We start from the raw sequence: 17,874 nt of genomic DNA on the forward strand, positions 1-17,874 counted from the left end.
GAAAATATACAAGATGTCTGAACCTTTTTATAATCTTTGTTCTACTTTAAACAAGTATTGTATTTTTGAGTGAATTAATGTATTGTAAAAAAAAAGATATAAAATTAGTGTGGTGAGACTTTGTATGAAAAGATTGGAAAAGAGAGAAAAATAATTGAGTGTGTAGATTTAGGATCCACTCATCAATGCACTATAAAACTTTAAATCACTCAAGAGTTAGAAAAGAACACTCTTATAACCCAAAGAGACTAGACTAAGATCCATATTAGATCTCAACCAATATAAAAACATTTGATGTTAAATTTCCTTTCAGCACTTTACTTATTATCTTAATTGTTTACTGTTTTTTTATTTAACCAGTCGATTACTAAAATAATCAGTTCACTAAGAAAATTATAAAGGATCAATTCACCACCACCCCGGTTGCACTTTCAGCTTCTATCCCCACTTCCTATAGTGCTTGCATCGATCATAAACAAATAGTTTTCAACAAATATTCTGTATTTACGTACCAAATATAAGAAAATAAATTTAAAAATAACTTTTTTTTTGGGAAAAAAACGTTTTTGTTCATGTCAAAACAAATACTCGCTCCGTTCCATATTAATTGTCATAAATAAGAAAAAGAATTTTACTGATTTAATTATTTTTTAAAACTTTACAAAATTATTTACACTTTTAAAATTAATTAAATATAAAGGTAAAATGAGAAAAATTTAATTAATTTTATCTTAAAATTATAAATTAACAAGTAATTTAAAATAAGTGGACAACTGAAAAATTAATTAATCAAGTTGGGGGTTTTGAAATGTTGACTTTCAAGCTTGGGTCTTTTGACTGTTTCTCAAACATGCCTTTTGCCAAACCCCACTTTTCACTCTTTCAATTGGTATAATACCTAAATGTGACAACAATAAAACGGCATCGTTTTACAAACTTTATTTTTTCTCAGTTAACAGAGATATTTCCACCCTCAGCCAATTTTTGGTGCCCATTTGGAGATTTAAACAAACAATATATTTAAGAGCTCTCTTCTTTCCAAATAAAGAAATACATCTTGTAAAAAATTTATTATTATTTTAAAGCATATGTGTATAGTTGTTCCCTTTTCATACAATTTGAGGAGTTGACAAACCTTTGTTTGGATGAATCCAAGGTAACTGAGTAACTCTTCTGTCTCTGTGTGTTCAGATATATCATGTATGTATATAATTTCATAATTGGTCAATTTTATTTTTCTTTTGTTCCTCAAAGATTCTTACTTTCTGGACTTTTTCTTGATTCTTGATTGATAAGTGAGAAGACCCTCTTGTTCATTGGGTGTGTGAAAAACTATGCCAACCCCCCCCCCCCCCTCCCCCCCCACTAATATTCAACTTCACCCTTTTGCTTCTTTCTTGGTCAAGCCGTATCTTTGAGATGATTGATGCATATTATCAGTTGCAAGAAAAAAGAACAAAATTTTTGGAAGGAAAACTAATTGCAAGAAAAAAGAACAAAAATTTAGAAGGAAAACTAACTGCCACTGTCTAATTTTCTGTCTGTTATATTACTGTTTGTGTTGCATCATATTCAGCTGAGGTGGAAAAAAGGAGTAGTACCACTTTGCTTGTTTGAATGACAGAGAAACTTTTTAGTAAGTTTTTAGTTTGAGTCTAATTTGTGAGGCAGGAAATAAGCCAACTGCCAACATAAGTTTTTTGGCTTCCTTTTCCTTTAACTTGGTTGAGTAAGTTGGTTGTTAGAGTATGTGCATTATCTTTGCTGCATCGCTTTCGTGCTAATAAATGGTTTCTTTCAGATGGAGAAATTAGAAAGTGCTATTCTTTTTTCGGTTAATCTTTGTGAGGTCAATAGACTGAAATTGTACATATATTGGGGCTAGGCAACCATTTCCTGATCCAAAGTTTAGCATGGACCTTCTTTAATTGTTTAGGCTGATGTTTATGAGTGCACATTGGATTCTGCTCAATAAATCTCAGTAACAAAGGAAGTTCCAATCTTAGTTTCCTTCATGTTAAACCTCTCTGAGTTTGATTTTAAGCTGCATTATGATATTTATGTTCTAGATCTGTGGAATCCAATTTTTTATGCTTCGTGTGTGATGAGTTCTTATGGTTGATGTCTAAGTTGCAGCTCTCTCTGTCATTTTATTGAAGTTTATAGCCTTAATCATTTTCTTTTTAATTGAAGAAGTTTACCCGTGGCTGGCTCTCTGGATTCTCCTGATCCAGTTTTGGAAAGGGTTCTTACAGAGGATACTAATAACAGTAGCCAAGGCGGGGAGAGGAACTTCTTAGCTCATCAACCAATTTTGCTGGATCAGGTCTCCAATTCTTTCAGAAGAGAAGTAGTGAACAGGTGCACTCAACGAATGCCATTGTTATCGTCCTTTGTCTACATTTTGACCATCTTTGATCATCATCCTTAAAACTTAAAAGGGTTTGTTTCTTATTGGTGGCGCTTGTTAATGATCCTTGGTGATATATTAGTTTCTTCTTGGTGGAGTTGCTAATACCGTTAAGTGCTACTACATTTCATTTCGACTCGGAAACAACCTCTCTATCTCAATAAGGTAGTGGTAAGGTCTGCGTACATCCTACCCTCCTCAGACCCCACGTGTGGGATTACACTGGGTATGTTGTTGTTGTTGTTGGTAGTAATTTAACAGATAAGATAGCTGTTGCTTTCTCTAGGTCTCGTGGAGTTTCAACCGATTTTACAACATACTTGCTACATGAAGATTTATATTCTTTATTTATTGATATACATAGGCTTCAATAGACCCTTATAGTCGGGCCCTTCCCCGGACCATGCGCATAGCGGGAGCTTTAGTGCACCAGGCTGCCCTTTTTATACATAGGCTTCAAATTATGGGAACTATAGTCCTTCTACTTCGTGCCTTAACTTGCAAAGATCGTGCATCTTTTCTTTCTTCCTTGCAGTAGTGGCTGCAAACGTTGTATCCTACTTTGGGTATAAGTCTTCATTTTGCCTTATGTTCTTGAAATACTGGATGTAGAATTGGAGCTTTCACTAACATGTTTCCTAGTAACTTCATGTGTATAAATTGCCTAAGGAACTTCATGTCTTAATGTTTGCATTCGGTTCTCTTAGTCTGTTTGTCTTCAATCAATGTTTGGAATTTCAAATGTGTGTTCTCTCTAACAACTTAAGTTTTAAGATGGGATGGTCACACACTACAACATGGTATCAGAGTAGATACAAGATATCCTGGATTCGAATATCCCCGTCAACCATTATTACCAAAAACAATTTCCACGAACTTTGACCATGAAAAAGGTCCGAAGTGAGGGGCTTTTTGAAGCATAATTAAGTAATTAAATGTGTTTTCTCTCTAATAGCTTAGGCCTTTAGATTAGATGGTCACGCATTCAAACAAAATGTAATTGTTTATTCTGTGTTTCTGCAGAATGCTGTATTGCACTGTGTTCTCTTTAGTGGTTCTAACTTAACTTTTGAATTTATGTGTACCTGTATCGTTGCTTTATTAAAGCCTTTTTGGTCAGTTACTGAATGCCGAGAGAAATAGATTAATTTTTTTGCAGGAATTGAAGTGGAAATAAGAGTTCAAGCATCTTTGTTTGCTCTCTTTTTTCTTTTGGTGGTAAGAGGATAGTAGGGAAAAAAATATTTTCATGCTGTTTTTAGCTCTCATCGAACTTGCAGATTCTATAGTGGTCCGCTCATATGTGCTGAAGTATATGTTGTGTCTCCGAATTACAGCTTGATGATGGCTAGGTTTTCTCCTTAACTTGAGTTTCCTTTTTGCAGTACTAGGGACTCTATTAGGCAGTTGCCCATTGGTTTTATCTGTCTGTTGTTTGTTTTTCATGGTCATGTCACTACTTTTTGACTAAACATGTTTCTAGCGGATCATCTAAAAATAATGGGCATACTAATGAAAAGAAATTTTAAAGGTTACTGTATTGATGTTATTCATTTTTGATTGCCTTCAGATCCTTTTCCATGAAGGTTGCGAATAGAAACGATGAAGATTTGGAAAATGGGATGTTGGAGAAAGATACGGAGAAGTCAGTACGCAGCAATAAAGTTGTTACAGTGCACAACAAGGCCTTGCTATCTGGAGTCGCTTACTGTATTTCTTCCTGTAGCATGATATTAGTGAATAAGTATGTACTTTCCAGCTATGACTTTAATGCGGGGATATCATTGATGGTCTATCAGGTAATTCATTCTTTGTTATATTTTTGAGTTTGTCAAGATATAGAGGTAGGGTAATGACAAATAATTGTTGACCCTTTATTCAGAATTTTGTCTCAGTGGTGGTGGTTTCTTCCTTGAGAGTTTTTGGGATAATTTCTACGGAACCACTTACTTGGAGGCTAGTCAAAGTCTGGTTGCCTGTTAATGTTATATTTGTTGGGATGCTTATAACAAGTATGTTCAGGTAAAAGACTCCCTCGTCACCATATGATAGTCCCTCTTCATGTTTGTCATACCATGAATTTCATTATTTGAATCTGCCTATTGTTTTATTTACTGCTGGTTGCAGAAGTCATGCATTGAACCCTATTATTGTTGGATGCACAGTTCTCTGAGGTCAGTTTTTCGGTGTGATCGAGTTCAGCTGGGCCTTTATGCAAGATTATATTTATTGGGAGTAACAGATTTCTGGTTCAAACCTTCATGCAAGTGTTAGTTTTACTACTACAAATTTTAAGGCCACGCTAGGTGTTCAACTGGTTTCTTTATTTGCGGAACAGTTCTTGATCCAAGATAGAAGGAAATTTTTGTCTAATTTGATGAAATAGAAACAAAATGGTAATGTAAATTCTCTGGAACAAGCTCTAGAATTAGAGGCGTCTATCTTTAGGGTTAATCTTTGTCTCATTATTACTTGTTGACCTTGTCTTTTGCTGAGTAAGAAATTCTGAATATAGATTTCTTTCAGTAAATGCTATTAGGTTCACCTTTTTGGGAATAATTTTTTTAAAAATTCTTTCAGTAAAAGCAGTCATCCATATCAAACTAGTGAACTTTATTTGTTTAGAAGGTTTTTTAACTCAGTTTAGTGTTCCCTTCTTTTCCAAGATATCAAACAATTGAAGAGACTATATTTTTGGAGCCACTTAGAGGAATCCGCCTGGATTGATGAAATTAAAAGTTGATAGGATCATCATCAGCACATACTTCTTGGACTCAACTTGTAGGCAATAACCTTTACAATAAAATGTCTCCTTTTGCTTTGGCCTTGACCTTTCACACATCAATACGGAGCAACTCTTTCATTCTACCCTGTTGAGTTTACTTTAGATGAAACAAAAGATGCTTATGATGTAGTTCATAATTCTTAAACAGTTAGAATTTGATTACACTACATGTCAAAAGCAGAAAAGGGTACAAAATCATTATAATTATATATATAAAAAAGAAGGTATTTTAGCTTCATGTACAGCTATCTATGTTCTTCCTGCTTCACCATTTTCATTGCCAATTTCAGTACTCCAGCATTTTATATCCATACGATACTGCAGATTAATGAATTATTTAGCATATAATCTGTTTTAGTGTTTACGAGCTAAAGACTTTTGTAATCTCTGATCATCAACCAAATCCATACCATTATTGTAGAAAGACAATAATGGCTGTGGATTAAAGTTGATTGATTCCTAAGTTGGAACCTTATGTGAGTCTATGGCTTGGCTGAATTACTTATAATTGTGTTATTTCCTGCAGTCTAAAGTACATCAATGTTGCTATGGTCACTGTCCTGAAGAATGTCACTAATGTGATAACTGCTGTTGGTGAGATGTATTTATTCAACAAAACCCACGATAACAGAGTTTGGACTGCTCTTTTTCTGATGGTATGATAGTAGCTTAAAAAGAATTTTGCTTCGGTGTTTTCTCTTATTAATATCTATATGTTCAAGTTGTTCAGCAATTAGAAAAAAATAGTGTTAGTTCTGCTCTTTCCACTTGCACTTGATAGTACCGCAGCTACTATCCTGGTATGTTTTTTTTGTGTAAGAGAGAGCAACATAGCATGCATCAAATTATCTGTGGTTGAAAAATGAAAGTTATTACTCTAGGCTTTACATATCTTCTTTTCACTTGGACATAATACTCTGCTGTTATTTCGCTTTTGTTTTTCTTCTGCGAGTCCAAGACACAACAATCTTAAGATAACTAGTACAACATGGTCGGAACTGTCTACTAATTTTTTTTCCAAATCTGCATCATATCCATTACTAATCCGTGTGTTTAGCAGAGCATAAAGTTCAAGCGAAATATGTAAATATGAATTGTTACTGGCCAACCAAATGCTACTCTATATTGCTTTTGATATTGTTTGAGTGATTCTAGGCTCTTTCATCCCTGTGCTTGTCTAAAATAATTTGTTAATGATATGTCTCGTCGCTTTGTATTCCAGAATTTGCATTAGCATTCTTTTTTACCTTTCTTGTCATAGTAAGAGTCTATAGCGCGTACTGATTTTTCAGTAGACACTACTCACTGTATTTGCTAGTAACCTAGTCATCACTCAAAGGCATAATGAATTTCATGTGGCAACCAAGTGGTATAAGCTGTATTGAGAGCAAATGCAACTTACGATAATGAATAGTGTGGCATCTTCATTTTCAAGCATTACTTCTTATAAAAAGTGGTACTTTCTGGTAACTAGTTATATGTGTAGTTTTGTCATATGGCACAAAAGTATTTGGAAGTTGTTCTTCAACCCTAAATTCGTTAACACTTACGTCATTTGACTAGAGATGCATGTTCTAGAACTAAATTTGAAATATGATGCATTTACGAGATCACAGTTGTAGAGATTTAAACTTAAGTTGTGTTTTGCAGATTATTTCAGCAGTTACTGGAGGAATTACCGATCTTTCTTTTCATGCCATTGGTTATACATGGCAGATCATTAATTGTTTCTTGACAGCATCATATTCTGTAAGTACATCTTTCCCTCATTATGTTTCCTTTTCAGGGTGCTATTTTATCTGGCATTTGTTTCTTCTGGGAATATAAACTTCGTGAAATTCTTGATTTTCATTATAGTTGTCAGAACTTTGAACTTAAGATAGAAGATATAGCTTAACAGTAACAACATACCAAGTGTAATCCCACAAGTGGGGTCTGGGAAGGATAGTGTGTTTGCAGACCTTACCCCTACGTTGAAAGGTAGAGGTTGTTTCTGATAGACCCTTGACTTGGATACTACTCAAAGCAACGGATGAAAATGAATAAATTATCTAAACTTCTGTCAAAGTTGATGACCTTTGCGTGCAGTAATAAAGGCATCAAAATATTCTAATAGACTTGGACGTAACCATTGCCAGAGTTCATATAATACAGTTTTTGTGTGTCTGCCATAACATTGACCCAGATCATCAAGAATTAGAACTTGTTTTCCAACTATTTCATGCGTGAGTCAAAAAGTTTGAACCAAATTTTTAAAATGCCTCAACCATATCATCAGCCAGTTGACTGAAAAAGCCCAGTTAAGAGGCTACTGGAAATCTAAAATGAGAGATTTTTCTCGTGTTAATAGCTTAAAAGAATTCAGCCCACAGGTGAGAAGGCATGTTGAACACATTATTGATAGGATAGGTCACTATCCGGAGTGTTGTTTGTTACAAATTCAGCTTCTACTGAAGTAGAGCTTCAAAGTTTAGATTACACTGATATATCTCAAATTTATATGAGGGGTCCTATCCACCAATGTAGCTTTGAAGAGATCATAGAGGAACATATCGGCTTGTAAACTTTAAATGCTGAAAGTGTATTATACAGTTAACCAAATTACCATATATCTCATTGTTACCATCTCAAAAAAACACACACTATCATATACCTCTTTATGTATTCTCAATATGAAACTAAATTGATGATACTGTCTTGATCTTGTAATGTCATTTATGGTTTACACGTATCCTACTGGTGAAAACAGTTGAACTTTGCTACCTGGAATGAGCAGGTCAGCCTTATACTTGTTGAAAAGGAAAAAGAGCAAGGATCTGAGTTTGGTCTTAGAGACTGGTGCTTTGCTTTTCCAGTTTACATGATACAAGCTAGTGTTTATTTCATATTGTCTGAATGCTTAATTCATAATCTTGTACTGGAAAATCGAACGTTGACAGTTTGCGACAAACTGCTCAAGTTGCAATCTAAGTTTCTTATTTGGACCATTCTGAAGGCTTAAGACATCTGCTGAAAGATTTTAGTAAGTATTGTTTAGTAGAGTTCTGTTCCCGTATCTGTGAGAATCAACTCCAAATCTCCTTAATGGTTGTCTTCAATTGTTAGAATATGATTAGGTATATACAATCCTACTTAGAGTAGGAATAGAAATAGGAATATTGATAGGAATAGAAATAGTAAATAGTAAATAGTATCCTACTTGGTAAAGGATTGTATTGTAGTGTCTATAAATAGGGGGTCTGTGTAATAATATAGATACACAATTCAATAATATTCTTCTCCAATATTTCTCACATCAATAATATCAGATATTAAGAACTGATTATTATTCTATTCAAGGAAGGCACGGATTGCGGAAGTCGTTTATGTGATACACCCGTTGAGATGAGGCCCATTTGAACTTGTACACTAGAGAGCCAAAGCTTGAGCTCAGTTTGTTAATGTTCAAATGCATTATTAACTTATCTCTATTAAATATATGTAATTTCATAAAATAGGTTTGTGGTAATAATATTTTGACTATTCAAAATAAATTTTTCTTGTTATTTATGTATAAAGATTACTAATTATTCATATCAAAGATTTAGTGTTACCATCTAGGTAAATTATATTTAATGTTATCATCTAAATTCTTAAAATGCATTTATTTGAAAATAGAAGGGGAGCCTTAGAGTAACTAGTAAAGTTGATTCTATGTGAACAGATGATCGCGGGTTCAAGCCTTGGAAACAGCCTCTGGCAGAAATGCAAGTTAAGGCTGTGTACAATAGATCCTTGTGGTCAGGCCTTTCCCCGAACCCTACGCATAGCTGGAGCTTTAGTGCACCGGACTGCCCCCCCAGTTATTTGAAAATATAAATTTCTCTAATAAATATATAATTTGAGCTTGAATTATAACTCGAACTTGAGCTTTTCTGAATTTTAGCCTAGTTAGATTATGTACTTGTTCCTTATTCCAGTGAGATAGAATTCGGCTATTCAATGTTTCAGTCGAGCTCAAAATGTCAAGAACTTGACTTGGCTTGGTTTCTTGATAACATCTCCATTTCTTTTTGCCATCAGTAACGGGAACAATATCAGTTTTTCAGTAGTGAACTTCTTATCCCGTTTGTTCTTCTTGAGGTTACATTTAATTTGATGTTCTAAACAGTCACTTGAAAATTTCTTAATTTTTGGTACATCTTCAATATGTTGACCTGATTTCCCATGCTAATGCTTAAATTTAAAATGTTGTTTTGATCTTCTGGTGCAGTTGACTCTTCGCAGGGTCATGGACACTGCCAAGCAGGTGACTAAATCTGGGAACCTGGATGAATTCTCCATGGTCCTGTTAAATAACACTCTTTCACTGCCTTTGGGCATTTTGCTTATATTACTTTTCAACGAGGTGGATTATCTTTCTAGAACGTGAGTTTTGATTTCTTAAAGTAGCAATTGTTTTCCTTAATTTTTTATTTATCTCATCTGTAAGTGGTGGCCTTGCTCTGAGGCATACACATCACATGACTCGTGCCTATTGTTAAAATCTGTAATAGGTAACTTTTGGTGGATCGATGTCTAGTTGAAAGTCAATGTTGGCCTGAATGTTCTTAATCCAACTTTATAAATGCAATTTTATAATGGTTGTTGTAGAAGTTGAAAAAGCATAACTATACCAGTACAGATAATAGGTAACAATTGCTAACTATGTCAAATTTGAAGAGGAAGAAGAGAAAGGAAGGGGATTTTCATATCAAGTCTCTAGGAGTCATTTTTAATCTTGAGTCCTATTTATTGACAACAATAGCCCCACAGACTCAAAATGTAATAAAATATAACTAACCTAATAGTAGATTTTTGAAGGGGAGCCTTGGAGCAACGGTAAAGTTGTCTCCGTAGGACCTATAAGTTATGGGTTTGAGTCGTGGAAGCACTCACTAATGCTTGTATTAGGGTAGATTGTCTACATCACACCCTTAGGGTCCCCGGACCTTCATAAATGTGGGATGCTTTGTGCATCGCTATGCCCTTTTTGCCAACCTAATAGCAGATTTCTCTGCTGCTCTTTACCTGCTGAGCTGTTCCCCAAAAGTTACCCAGCTGGGCATAAGCCATCTACCTACCCATATGTAAGCAGTGTTAGTTGTGCAATTACTAATTTCTTTGTGCTTCTCTCTTTGAAGATCGTTCTCCTATGTATTGTACTTTTCAAAAAGACTTGCTCCTTTATTTTGTCTTACAACTTTTGTTCTGTGTGCTCTGCTCACGATTTTCTGGAGACAGTTAAATGCATATTCTTAGAGTAAGTATCTCACCTTAACCCCTAAGCCCAATTACTGGTTACTGTTCATTCAATTTAGTTTATAAGACTTATGAGAGAAAGGCATCCTGATTAGTTTAGTTGGCTCTAGAAGATCCTTCAAACTTGTTTGATTTAGTTGATGAATACTTCTTAAGTTCTGAAGCTTTCTAGTACTATCGTTGTGCCCTCAATATACAGTTGCAATTGGTTGCTGTTTTATCATAAGTGAATACTGTTTCATTGCACATTGAAGATTTTGCTACATGTATCTTTATGGCAGACCACTGTTACAATTACCAACATTCTGGTTAGTGACAACCTTTAGTGGATTTTTGGGATTAGCAATTAGCTTCACATCCATGTGGTTTCTTCATCAAACAAGTGCCACTACTTATAGGTATGGTTCTTTTCATCTGAATTCAGTATTTCATTTTTCTTTTGAGTACTTTTGACGTAAACATTTCCCTCTTCGATTTTCTTTGATTTTTGGATTCTGCAGTCTTGTCGGATCACTAAATAAGATACCTCTCTCTGTTGCTGGTATTTTCCTTTTCCATGTTTCAACCAGTCTGGAGAACTCTGCCAGTATATTATTTGGTGAGGGCTTACTCTTTCTCTTTACCTTGGTACCTTTTTTTAATCAAAGATATGCTTCATTTAGTCAAGAACAATATAACAAAAATTAAACCTCAATACCATGTAAGTTGGAGTTGGCTATATGAATCCTAGCTGTCCATGCCACTTCATTTAAGCTGTAATACTCCTTTTTCCAGGCTTGGGAGTTGAGAAAAAAGTGTGTTGCATTTTGCAGGGCTGTTGGCTGGAGTATTTTTTGCCCAAGCAAAGATGCAGGATAAATCTCAAACTCGATCCTGAATGTCAAAACTAACACCCTTTACTTTGTAAATTATGTCTTCACTTGAATTGTAAAGCTTGTTGTATACCAAAAACTATGACATGATCAATCAATTCAAGAGATAGTTCAAGATTTTCATTCATCAAGAACCTATCTATTTTGATTTTAACCTCTGTACTGTGGGTGCTGATATTTGTATTTTACTTGTGCCAATTGATCATACGACAAGAGTAGAACCAATGTCCTAATTTAAGTTTAATGGGTTGGTCAAAGGAGAAATTTTTATATACAGTACAAGAGAATCTTGAAAATCTTCCAATGTTTATGCAAAAGTCTTTTAAGTTGTAATTATTCTTAGAACTATTTTTATTAAGTTACTATAATCAACGATTACTATATAAATTTACTTGTAATTACCTTATAAGTGACATAATAGTATAACTATTTTGTACGCACAGTATAATGAAAGGATCAATTAAGATGCTTTGATATCTAACAGATGTAAATTATTGAGCCCTGCAAGGGTAGCTAACCCTTGCTCAAGGCCAAATACTAGCTGGTTGAAGCTGCAGATGTAAGAATATTAACATAACTCAGTGAAATGATAAAAGTTGCCATCCAAAAGGCTTAAAAACTACCAAAAGTGACTCTTACTCCAAAAGAAGAGCTATAAACATCATCATCATAAGACAATATAATCCAACAAGTGGGGTATGGGGAGGGTAGCATGTACGCAAACGTTACCCTTACCTTTGTGGGATAGAAGGTTGTTTCCGATAGATAAAAGAAGAGTTATAAAGGGAAAAAAATGATACATTACAAGATTCTTTTTGAGGACTTGATGCATCTTTTTTTTGTTGCCTAGAATGTCAAAATTACACAGAAAACCAAGTTTTGATGGCAACTAGAGCTTCTTGCATTGTTCACAGAGTAACATTTTCTCTGTGCTCCTTAAAACTGTGTAGTTTTCCACTCAAATGGTGCTGAAGAAACTCCTAATTGCCAACTCTAGTGATTAGTCGTAATCTCAAATATAACTCCTTCAAGATTCTTGATAATACGTCGAGTCCCAGAAACTTCATTTATCTGCAGACCATGCCGAATTGCTTCATTGATGACCATAGCATCCATCCTGCATAGGGAATGACCGTTTAGGCACACAGAATATGAAAATGACTAAAGTTGCAAAAGACAATTTGGCAGTTATTTTTTTTTTTCCATTTTCTTCACAAGATCAACACTTCTGCAGTCAAGTATGGCCACCTAGACGATACACATGCACTGATGCACCACTGCATAGCATTAGTTGAGATAGCAGGTAATATATCAAAATAACTCTCCCACCTAGAGTAGTTCAAGATTTGGTCTAGAAATTCATGGGAGATAGATTGTTAAGTAAAATAATGCACCGAAACTATTGACTGTAGAATCCTATGAATCAAGCACAACAAATTCTCTCTATCTCCTCTTCAAGCACAACAAATTTTCTATATCTCCTCCATCTACAATTCTTTTTATTACAATTATTTGTTTCGATATCAATAAAATAGAGGATCATGATTGTAGGCTACTTAATATGCATTTTTATTGAGAATGAGAGAATCTAATTAAGTGGGGATGATTTGCTTAGTAGTACTAGTTCCTCTTCCGGTACATTGGTTAACAAAGCTGTACAAATCTATACCATTTCACACGATTTATCTTTTGATACCTGATCATCAAAAGCTAAGAGTGGATTATTACTAATAAAAAGAAAATACCCATTAATATTTTCAAGATGCTAGTTGAAATTTGTTGAATATGATACATTTACTAGTATGTTTTTTGAAGACAATGGTAAGTCCATAAGTGAAACTTGCAGCATATCACGATCACTATAATTTCTTGTATCATTTCCACATTGGGAAGTTATTCACACATTCAACAAAGTCCTTCAAAATCATGCAGCCAAAACATAATCATACCACAATAACCAAGTCAGTGAAGGCTACTTACACTTTTGCTCGTGAAACATAGGCCAAAATAAATTTGCATTTGTTCTGGCCATGATCTCTAAGTAGCCGCTCAACAGTATCAAAAAGCAAAGGAACATTTACCTGCTGAAAACTTAAAGCTTGTCAAGGGATACACTATTCTTTCTAGACTATGATATGATCCAAATGAGGTAAAGTAACAAAAACTATGTATGTAATTCAATCATTTTTCAGTTAAGACAATATAGTTGCTAATAGGTTTCAAATGTAGATCAATAGATTTGACAACAGGTTTTTTTCAGGTGCCAAGGCAAGGACAGAGAACCAAAATACTTATCTGACTTTAAAAGACATCCAAGGAGAGAAAGATATTCATATCTTATAGGCCCAATGAATTGGAATTTTCCAAGTATTACTGAAAAGAAAGGAGCTAGTTCATTACTGCCAAACATTTCCAGATACATGTATCCAATCCGAAAGACGATTTCCAACCTCAAAGAGGAATGGGTAAGTTAATCATAGGCTGGCAATTGGCATGATGTTGTTAGCTTCAAATTAAGTCAGACATATACAAAAAGAGAACCAATTAAGGCAGTTAGGAGAAAAATCAACTAGGATATAAATGTCAGCTCCAAGGACTAAATCAAATCCTTCTGGATGCTCCTGTAATATGCAATTCAGCTGATCAGAGTTACCCCATTCCAGCTTCTCAGCTTTTAATTCTGCATTGAAGATAAGCTAATGAGACATGACCTTATCAAAAATGGTATTTACAATCCTCAGTTGTTCACACACCTGTACAACACATAGAATCATTTGAAGATTCCTGCAGCTTTATGTTTTTCTTCAGAATCTGGAATGAGAGAAATATATTAGAGGGTGAACTTGCAACACATTCCTCCAGCAAAATTCAATTGCTCAACCTTGCCTTGAGAACTTCATCATTATGATCTGTCATCACTACTTCACGACAGAATCTACTGCAGAGTACTCCAGTTATACCTGTAAATAGGATGCAATCAACTATTTTCATCTTAAATAAAATAGAGAAAGAGAAATGATATGGAAAGTAAAATAAGAAGAAGTGTGAACACACATGGTTGCCTTGGGAGAGGAACTACACAGTGTTATCAGCAGTACAATTGTGAATAGTTTAGGAACTTAATTCATGTCTCCCATCAAAAGAGGCCTTTAAGTTATATAGTCTCTCTTACTTTTCTTATGTTTCATACTTTAATCCTGTTCTTGGTTTATTGAAGTAGTTCTCCCTCCCAATAGTCTTTTCCACATATAAAGGTTTATTCTGAATCAACTTATATAGTAATACCGAGTGAAAGTATCAAAACATTTGCAAATATTTGTGTAATGTTGAACTCAATGAACACCTTAAGACAATTAGGCCCCGGACAGTCTTTGAGGTAGAAGCTAGTTCAAGTAAAACTTCAGGCTTTGAGTAAAGAAGAGGAAGAGGTCTATCACATATTTCTCATCAGAATAAAGGGACAAAAGCTATAATGGTAGAGCCAGATCAGTTATCCATTTTATAATTTCGAGAATGTGGCTGAATTAGCTTATATGTGAACATTTCGTCTTCCAATGACCTTATATGTGAACATTTCCCTTATACCATTTTGCTATCTTTAACTTCAAAGGAAATAATGGGTGGACATGTTATGCTTCTAGTGATATCTAAGACTCTAAGCCATGTTTTTTTCTTCTACTTGTATCTCATTAATTTGGACATGACTTTCATGTGATTTCCTCGAGTTTCCATCTCAGCCAAATAACTTCACAACAGTTAAGAAAAGAACCATCACCTAGCACATAAAATTAGAAGGACAATAGCTATTTAACATGTAAATATGTCTCCTTTTAAAGTGAAATGTTTCTCTTGGTTGGTGTCTAAAGGGGCTTGTCTTACGCAAAGTAACCTTCAAAGAAGGGGTATACAACTTTGCAACAGGTGTGTTTTGTATGAGGGGAAGCTTGAGGACAACAACCATCTCTTTCTTCATTACGAATTTACCTCTCAGATTTGGGATTTTGTCTTAATAGTGATGACCAAACAGAAGATGACACATAAAGATATAAAAATTGATTCTTGTTTCGGGAATGATACTAACCAACACCAGAACCTAGTTCAATGATAGAACATCCTTGGAGCATGTTAGCATTCTTTGTAAGATAATCATTCAACAGCACTGCCCCAGGCCACACCAACTGTCCTGTCAAATCAAAATCAGCTGTTCCACAGATAGTCAGCCTACAGTTATTACACTAGGTATAACGGAAGCATGGGAACATCAAAAATTATTTGAGGAATTAAAAGTAAACAAATCAAACTAAGAAAAGCTTTTGGTAAAATTTGGTTTTGCACTGCTGCGTAAAATTCCGCAATTGGAATGGGAGAGAGCTAACAAACTATTTGCACACATTCATCAACAACACATCATCATCAGGGGTTTTGTTGCTCAACAAATGAGAAATGAATCAAGGATGATTTTTTTACTAGATGTATCATATTCTTTGAAGAAATCTCCTTTTCATTTGAACGTGAGTACAGGTATGGTTCTACTTCCCCTTTATTCTTCGTTCAGAAATCATGTGGTTCAATTTTATGGGCTTGCTAAGGACAGTTAAATCTAACTGAACTACGTTATCAGAACTTAACTAACCACAACAGTGAGATATTTCAAAACTGATGTGGCAAATAAACAAAAGAAGGGGGGTTAATTAGGTTGAGACAAGTCTCAACTTTAATAAAGATGAGGAACAGAGAGCACCCCTTAGAACAGCAATTTTTAAAGGATAATCTGTGAGCTCTGCAGGGACAATGATCAACATCTTCATGACACATTGTAACTTAAGTCCAACAAAAGCTTAAGCACAACAAAGTCGAGCATCACCTAAGGTGTAGCATAATCTCTAAGCCATACTCAGTTCTGTAGGATTGAGATGCTAAAAGGAAAGGCCTTCTGACTAGACTTCCCTTGATTGAAAGAACTGACATTGTCGGAAATCTTGCTCGCCAGTCTTTTGTCATTGAAAAAGTGAAGCAGAACCTTAAATTATCTGTTAAGTTCACTAGACTAAACTCAGACAAGCACTGCCTATAAAGCAATGGAGAGAGCTCAGTGAACTCAAGCATCACTAGAATGCTTTCGGGCTTAAGGACATTATTGACAAGCCAGCAAATGTCCAAGATCAAGAAATGCAATAAAAGCATCCTCTCCCTATTACCTACAACCTTCAAATATGTAGATACCAGCAACCTCTACATACACAGCTTCATACATATTTCTTTGACAAATACCCAATTACCCAATTCCTTCTGTAATAAGCACAAAATATCAAGATTGTGATCCCAAGAACCCCGCCCCAAACAACACCAATTACTGTTTTCACAAACTAAGAAAAAAAACTGACTTGAAGAAGATTGGAGGCAGTAAAGCTGAAGAACATGAGGCCCAAATGTAAAATCTGTAATCTGGTAGCTGCAGAAAGTGAACTAAACTTATTACAGTATACATAAGTATATATAAAAAAGAAATTAAAAAAAGAAAGTAAGAGAGAGATGCCCACTCGTCATTGACGAAGAAAGATTCGTCCAAGCATATTATATCATCTTCTTCGTTTTCTTCTCTGCTCATGGTGATGGTGGTTTCTGTCTTTCCTCTTTTGCACACAACCGCTCAGTTGCTAATTTTACTTCAATTTTGTTCTTTGGGGCTATGGACCTTCCTCTTGGCCTGATTTGCACAAATACCATATTTTATTCAAAAAATTATCTAATTACACATTTTTTTACCCTATTTTCTATTATTATCTATCATTTCAAAAAATTACAAAATCTGTCTTTTCCTCAATTCTCTCACTTTTTTCACATACATCACTCTCAACCTTCAACCCACAATTTTTTGGTGCTTTTCTCAAGCCACAAATCTCTCCACAGTTACCTCCATTAATCCATTTTTGAATTTCAATTTTTTTCTCTTTTCAATTAATGATCAAGTTATTTAAGAGTAGATCTCTTTCCATCACTTCAGTTTTTAATTTTTTTTACAACAACAACAAATCCAGTATAATCCCGCCATGTGGGGTCTGGGAAGGATAGAGTGTACGCAGATCTAACCCCCACCTTGAAAGGTAGGGCGGCTGTTTCTGAAAGACCCTCGGTTCAAGAGAGGAAAACAAGATAAAATGTCAGATAGGGACAAGCATATCGAAAACAAAATGAAAACAAGGAATAACAAAAGTGAGAAAGTCATGGTAGAATAGTACGGAAAGAAAGAGGCATTAACTACTATAAATAAATAAGATAATCAAAGTACAACGGCCCCACACCTATAAACAGCAATACAATGCAGAAATCAAATGATAATAAACAATGAGCAGAACTACAACTACTATGGTGTAAGGATAATTCACCTAGCCTTTTATCCTAATCTGAGTCCTCCGCAAAAGAAATTATAGTGCGCTAATGCGCTTACTAATAGGGAAGAATAACGAGACTATGTACTAGCTTTCTACCCTAATGTGGGTCCTTCACACTCTCCTATCTAAGGTCAT

The 17,874-nt window shown here is 34.8% G+C and overlaps 2 protein-coding genes across 8 annotated transcripts; one reads left to right on the plus strand and one right to left on the minus strand.

Moving 5' to 3' along the window:
- The first annotated feature begins 995 nt into the window (after nt 1-995).
- Nucleotides 996-11,481, plus strand: LOC129902948 (GDP-mannose transporter GONST1-like). Of its 6 annotated transcripts, none has more exons than XM_055978396.1 (10): nt 996-1,156; nt 2,194-2,361; nt 3,981-4,209; nt 4,293-4,432; nt 5,722-5,851; nt 6,846-6,944; nt 9,448-9,602; nt 10,757-10,873; nt 10,976-11,073; nt 11,288-11,481. In XM_055978396.1, the coding sequence occupies exons 1-10, from the start codon at nt 1,146-1,148 to the stop codon at nt 11,350-11,352; spliced, it is 1,212 nt and encodes a 403-aa protein (XP_055834371.1). In that variant the 5' UTR covers nt 996-1,145; the 3' UTR covers nt 11,353-11,481. The 6 variants fall into 6 exon arrangements, with proteins under 6 accessions (XP_055834371.1, XP_055834372.1, XP_055834373.1 ...); XM_055978397.1 differs by having other exon boundaries at nt 1,005-1,156; nt 2,197-2,361; XM_055978398.1 differs by lacking the exon at nt 2,194-2,361 and having other exon boundaries at nt 1,005-1,156.
- Nucleotides 11,482-11,988: 507 nt separating this feature from the next.
- On the minus strand, nt 11,989-17,203 carry LOC129904111 (uncharacterized). Of its 2 annotated transcripts, XM_055979640.1 has the most exons (7): nt 16,888-17,199; nt 16,732-16,799; nt 15,429-15,548; nt 14,234-14,307; nt 14,101-14,158; nt 13,328-14,027; nt 11,989-12,464 (listed from the first exon to the last, which is right to left on the minus strand). In XM_055979640.1, exons 1-6 carry the CDS (start codon nt 16,953-16,955, stop codon nt 13,861-13,863), a joined length of 555 nt encoding a protein of 184 aa, XP_055835615.1. In that variant the 5' UTR covers nt 16,956-17,199; the 3' UTR covers nt 11,989-12,464; nt 13,328-13,860. The 2 variants fall into 2 exon arrangements, with proteins under 2 accessions (XP_055835615.1, XP_055835616.1); XM_055979641.1 differs by lacking the exon at nt 16,732-16,799 and having other exon boundaries at nt 16,888-17,203.
- Nucleotides 17,204-17,874: the final 671 nt, after the last annotated feature.

Source organism: Solanum dulcamara, chromosome 9 (assembly GCF_947179165.1).
Source record: "Solanum dulcamara chromosome 9, daSolDulc1.2, whole genome shotgun sequence".
In the NCBI taxonomy this organism is placed as follows: Eukaryota; Viridiplantae; Streptophyta; class Magnoliopsida; order Solanales; family Solanaceae; genus Solanum; species Solanum dulcamara.